We start from the raw sequence: 6,750 nt of genomic DNA on the forward strand, positions 1-6,750 counted from the left end.
AATAAAATCGCAAGTTCGACGCAAGCAATCGCAGGGATCTCGACTCGAGCTATCTACGCGCGTGTCGGGATACTAGGGTCCCAATGGTAGCGTCCAGTACACATGCGTTGATTGCTGCGTGAGGACGGATTAAGTGAAATTTCGAAATGGAACTCGATATCGATGAAGTTGAAAGGGGAATTCTGTTGTGGGATATGGAATCACCCGAATAATTCAATCGTATTCGGAAAAAATGTTGGAAAGAAATTGTTGATAGATTTTCTGAAGAAGGTGATTCAGAAGAGAAAAAAGAGCTTTGGATGAGTAAACCATTTTTATTAGTGCGCGAAGTAGGATTATACGAATTACGAAATGAAAAAGTACTCCGTGACTTGGAAAAATACATAAATTATTAAACCACCCAACAAACACAATATACAGCAACTGTACAAATACTGCACTACAAATGCCACCAGAATGCAGCACAGAGATTGCTGTACTGAAACTGCACAGTTTCTGTATTGATAATTCTGCATTTTCAAAACGCAGTTTTTGATGTACAGTAACTGCACAGTTTCTGTATTCATAATTCTGCATTTTCAAAATGCAGTTTGTGATGTACAGTGACTGCATAGTTTCTGTATTGATAATTCTGCATTTTCAAAACGCAGTTTTTGATGTACAGTGACTGCATAGTTTCTGTATTGATAATTCTGCATTTTCAAAATGCAGTTTGTGATGTACAGTGACTGCATAGTTTCTGTATTGATAATTCTGCATTTTCAAAACGCAGTTTTTGATGTAGAGTGACTGCATAGTTTCTGTATTGATAATTCTGCATTTTCAAAATGCAGTTTGTGATGTACAGTGACTGCATAGTTTCTGTATTGATAATTCTGCATTTTCAAAACACAGTTTTTGATGTACAGTGACTGCAGATTTTCTGTATTGATAATACTGCATTTTCAAAACGCAGTTTTTGATGTGCAGTAACTTCACAGTTTCTGTATTGATAATTCTGCGTTTCAAAACGCAGTTCTTGATGTACAGTAACTGCACAGTTTCTGTATTGATAATTCTGCATTTTCAAAACGCAGTTCTTGATGTACAGTAACTGCACAGTTTCTGTATTCATAATTCTGCATTTTCAAAATGCAGTTTGTGATGTACAGTGACTGCATAGTTTCTGTATTGATAATTCTGCATTTTCAAAACGCAGTTTTTGATGTACAGTGACTGCATAGTTTCTGTATTGATAATTCTGCATTTTCAAAACGCAGTTTTTGATGTACAGTGACTGCATAGTTTCTGTATTGATAATTCTGCATTTTCAAAACGCAGTTTTTGATGTACAGTGACTGCATAGTTTCTGTATTGATAATTCTGCATTTTCAAAATGCAGTTTGTGATGTACAGTGACTGCATAGTTTCTGTATTGATAATTCTGCATTTTCAAAACGCAGTTTTTGATGTACAGTAACTGCACAGTTTCTGTATTCATAATTCTGCATTTTCAAAATGCAGTTTGTGATGTACAGTGACTGCATAGTTTCTGTATTGATAATTCTGCATTTTCAAAATGCAGTTTGTGATGTACAGTGACTGCATAATTTCTGTATTGATAATTCTGCATTTTCAAAACGCAGTTTTTGATGTACAGTGACTGCATAGTTTCTGTATTGATAATTCTGCATTTTCAAAACGCAGTTTTTGATATACAGTGACTGCACAGTTTCTGTATTTGCAATTCTTGATTTCAAAAATGGAGTATTTGATATAGAGTTAATAATAGAATCTAGAATAATAATTCATAGGAATTCCTAAAACTTAAACATATACCTTCTTCAAGAAGTTGAAAATTCGATTATGAACGTTGAAGAGACATTTCATAAACAGATTTAATTCAATAATTGAAGACTCCGTTCATTACCAAAATATGGATTATACCCATGATAGAAGAATACTTCATCGCACCATGGTGGTACCAAAATTAGCCAAATGATGGCATCACTGCTCTTGACGGTTGCGATCACAGGGTAGCATACACGTCTATTGCGGTGCAGCATACGCCAAACGATGGCGCCACCGGCGACGCATTACTCCATGTCCTCTATGTAACCAGCGTTTATAGCAGGCACGATCTACGCTGCCTCGACGATTGTCGTAGCTAACTCTTATGGTTCATTAATCTCCACCCCTAAGAGTAGGCGATGTCTCAATTAGCGTGAAGTCACCTTTGCGCTTACCGCAAAAATACTAAGTGAAATTGAAAATTTCTGATTTGCAGAATAGATTTTCTGTTTATAACTAGGAAACTTCTCTAATAGAATATTGTTTCGTAATTGCAAGTTTCGATATAGTTTTTACCAAAGATATTACACACCAAGATAGAGCATAGTGAGAGAGAAAACGTCCTCGAAATAAGATAGCTATATGTTTATATTCTGATCAAAACCAAAACAATAAACCACATACAGCGATTGGTTGAAAAGACTCGTGTTTTCCGAAGTTATCCGAAGTGATGATCAAAACCAAAACAATAAACCACATACAACGATTGGTTGAAAGAATCGTGTTTTCCGAAGCTATCCGAATGATGCTGAATTGTCAAGCAGCGTTGGCAATATTTTTGGAAAAGTATATAATCCCAGGTTTTCGCTTCCGTTCGAGAGGAAATATGACATAATTATTTCAATGTAAAATGTATCGGCTATTGAATAAATGATAATACTGACAATACTAATGCTTGATGAATTCAGGATATGTTCTAAGCCAAGTTACATAATGAAATTATGTTCATAAATTTAATATAAAAAAATAAGGAGATGACGAAGAAAGAAGTTTGGCAACGTTGTTTATTCAACAACCCACTTCGAATGGCCACATGTTTACATATTCTCGAATCTTGAATGATACAAACGTTATTGTTGGACGATTTACGTGAAAACGGTGTTAGACAATAACTAGAAATTGTAAAAATGGTGAATCGCTGTGTGGTGTGCAAAAAAATCAGCAGTAAAAGCAATGGAAATCCATGCACCGGTAAGTAAACAACAACAAACGATATTTTTCCATAGGCGTAACTTGGGATACCTAGCTTTTTTCATTAGTCTCGTACTAATTTCGTATTGTTTAATTCATCACTAAAGAATTTTTCCTCTCATTAGAATGCCTATTGATAGTGCTCGACAGAAATTATGGATGGACCAGTTAAAACTGAAAATTTCAGAATCTTCCAAATGGGTATATGTTTGCTCTGACCATTTCTGTGACGAAGATTTCATCCTTAAATTTGGAAAAAAATGTTTGAAAACGGAAGCTATTCCATCCAGGATTTCATTGCCTGATCCTTGGTGAGTATTCTGAATATGTTGAATGTATCGAGTGAAATCAATCATTTAAATAATGTTACTATAATAAATCAAGGGATTACACAATTCTTATTGAAGAATCCTAATTTTTTATATTTTATTTCAGTTCAAGTAACACATTAGCGGCTTCAGACGAAAGGTATATGACCCAGGACCCATCAGATGTTGGTAAAGTTGGGGAGTCCTCAAAATTGATTGGTTCTGAATTATCAGAAACTTCAGATTTGTCTGCTACCGCAAGTGCTTCAGATTTATCTGCCACATTGACTGCTTCCGATTTATCTGCTACAGACATGTCTGTTGCTTTGGCCGCTTCAGATTTATCAGGCAAAGTGGATTCCTTAGAAGTATTTGATACTGAAAAATTTGCAGCACCACATACAAATACGTGAGTGTATTGAATATTATTTTGAATGCATCAGGTGAAAACAATCATTTAAAAAGTGTTTGTCTTGCGATCATTTCCAACCATAATTTATGTTGATATGTTTTCATTTCAGTTCATGTTGCACATCGACTGCTTCAGATGGAAGGAGTGTGACCCAGACTCTCTCAGATATTGGTAGAGTAGAGGAATTTCCAAAACTGAGTGGTCTGAACTATCTAAAACTTCAACAGCTTCAGATTTGTCTGCTACATGCAATGATTGCACCAGTCTGTTGATACCCCTCATCAAAAAAACTACGTGTATTTCCTTTATTTTCAAATTTGATAGTATCTGTCCATTGTCATGTTGTCACACTTTCAGAATCCTATTGTTTCGTTTATATATTCTATTTTCCAGATCTATATGTACTAAAAATGATGGATAATTTTTATCTTGTAATAGTGTGGTACTCACCACATTTTCAATTGTGCAAAATGGTTGAAAACAAAATAATACTTGATTCAAGTTCAGCAATGAATTCAGTAATCTAATAAAAGAATTATGCTTTCTAATTAGTCCCTCTTATTATTAATGTTGAGCTACAGGATTATTGTGATATGTTTTTATAAAGGAATTTTTTGTCAGTATTAAGTTTTCAATCATTTAATAAGAACATTCAATCATTTAAATTTTAAGTATAATTTTGATAGACGCATTAACTATTTTGAGAATTGTCTGAGTCTTGTTATTAATTTATGTCATTGTACTGTAATGTTTTTCTGGATGAAGTTGTATAATAATAATTAAGAATTGTTCTTATAAGATTTTGTTCATTTTTTCTATAAAAATATTTCTTCTATTCCCGTTCGACTACAAAAGCAAATTTTAATGAATTATTGCAATTAATTTCTAAATAAAATGTAGAAAACGAAATTTAAGGCTATATCACAATATTATTTTCTACTGAAATACTAGCTATCAACATGAACGAATCTGTATTTTTGGAATTATTGAAAAAATAAATTTTTCCTCACATCAGTGGGTTACCATTTTTTTTTTGAAATCTACATTTATCAAAAAATTTCCCTTGACACAGTAAGCGAACGGCCTAGTGCAAAACCTGAAATAACTTGATGTATGGGCAATGTTATGGATCATACTAAACAAATATTTATTTTTTGGAAGAAACCAATCTTAGTCCCGAAGTTTTTTCACGGAATATGAAGTTTGGATAGTCGACAATCATATGTGTGAATATTTCGTTTTGACTCTCGTTAAAACTTCGGAGATATATCGGCAAAACTTCGTGCTTCAGATTGGTAACCCGAATTGATATCCCAGGGTTGAATAGGAGCGGTCTGCAAGCAGTAAAAGAAATTTTTTTACGGAATATCATAACCATTTGTGCGAAAATTTCTTCTAAAACTTCGGAGTTATATCGAAAACAATTCGTGCCTCAGGTCATTTCAGTTCAATTTAACGAGAAATTATATCAAACAATTTTATTTTCCAAACGAATTGATGTAATTATCAAATTCATATACACCCATCATTACTATGCATTTGATTTTGTCAGGGCAGTTAACTCGCTTACAAAATATTCAGCAAATCGGTCGCTTGTATTAAGTTTCAAACGTCAATGAGTTCTAAAAAGTGTCACTTTATATGTCAGAATTGGAAAAAGATAATTCTGTTGTGAGATATGGAATCTCCCGAATATTCCAATCGATGAATACCTACTAAAAATACATGTTGGGAAGAAATTGTTGAAATATTTTGTGAAGGAAGTAATTCAAAAGAGAAAAAACCATCCACACTGGAAACCGAGGATTCAATAATAGGGAATACTGGACTGGCAACTCGCGTTTTGACGCGTAGACAAACGCTACATGTAGACGCAACATGAAATGATACGCGCCTAGTCAATCGCGCGTTTCTCGCCGCATCTGGACAAGCTCTAACCCTACTCTTTTCTTCTGGGGGGGGCACGTGCCCCTGTGCCCCCCCCCCCCCCCCTAAATCCGCCCTTGTTCCCCATAGTTTTCAGAATTTCTCAAAGTGGACAAATCTTCCGCAACCATAATTCTTGATCCATTTTTGTAAGAAAAACAAACTCTACAGAAGTAATTTGCTGAAAAACTTTCCTGCAGTCCGATAACCGAATTTATACCTAAATTATCCCCCAAAATGAGAATCATCAGAGAACGGATTTTCATGTTTCCTATCATTATTCTTACAGATTTCAAGAATTTGAGTTCTTCTAGAAATACTGGTGGATTAGAGAAGTTTGTTATATCAGATGAGTAAAACAAGCCCCAGGGAAAAATATCCTCTAATCGTGATGCATACTTAAGCCATATTTTGGCGATTAAGCGTCTTTAAGCGTGACGTCATTAATTTTGTTGTCGCTAAAATAGAATATCGCTGATGGTTGAATCATCTGTCTTTGTCATTAGACAGCGATTCGAAATGAGTTCCTCTTTGATTGAATTTTCAATTTGTTTGCCCAAAATGGATTCATTATTTCAAAAATATTTATATGTTCTGAATGATGCTGAAGAAAGTGCATTATTGGCAGCAAAAGTACTCTTCCCAAGTGGAAATTATAATTATCGGGCAATTATAATATATGAAAGCAGGGAAAAACATATAAGCCCAATAAAAGCTTCCAAAATTATAACAGCTTGCTGTGTGTTGCACAACTTTTGCTATGCAAATAGTGATGAATGGAAGGAATATAATGTTGATGTCATGAATGATGAAGATGAGTAGGGAGCCTTCTATATGTTCAATGAAAATATTGGGAGACAATAGAGAAATAACATTTCTCATTTATTTGTTTTGTTACGATAGCTCAGAGAATATGAGAGAAAAAGATGAAAAATAGAAAATATAAAGATTCGCTGGAAGCACTCGACCTACCTTGTTGGGATGAACACCAGAAAATGGGGATCTGGCACTTCCTGCTATCTTTCGAAGTCCTTTTGAGAGCACTATCTTTGAAAGCACTATTTAAGAAAAAAACGGAATCGG

The 6,750-nt window shown here is 34.3% G+C and overlaps 1 protein-coding gene across 1 annotated transcript; it reads left to right on the top strand.

Annotated features, from left to right (window-relative positions):
* Positions 1 to 2,344: 2,344 nt before the first annotated feature.
* LOC123306709 (THAP domain-containing protein 5-like) lies at positions 2,345 to 4,539 on the top strand. The gene is made up of 4 exons (XM_044888829.1): positions 2,345 to 3,021; positions 3,147 to 3,332; positions 3,457 to 3,738; positions 3,851 to 4,539. The coding sequence occupies exons 1-4, from the start codon at positions 3,014 to 3,016 to the stop codon at positions 4,011 to 4,013; spliced, it is 639 nt and encodes a 212-aa protein (XP_044744764.1). The 5' UTR covers positions 2,345 to 3,013; the 3' UTR covers positions 4,014 to 4,539.
* The last annotated feature ends 2,211 nt before the right edge of the window (positions 4,540 to 6,750 follow it).

The sequence above is a fragment of the Coccinella septempunctata genome, chromosome 2 (assembly GCF_907165205.1).
Source record: "Coccinella septempunctata chromosome 2, icCocSept1.1, whole genome shotgun sequence".
In the NCBI taxonomy this organism is placed as follows: Eukaryota; Metazoa; Arthropoda; class Insecta; order Coleoptera; family Coccinellidae; genus Coccinella; species Coccinella septempunctata.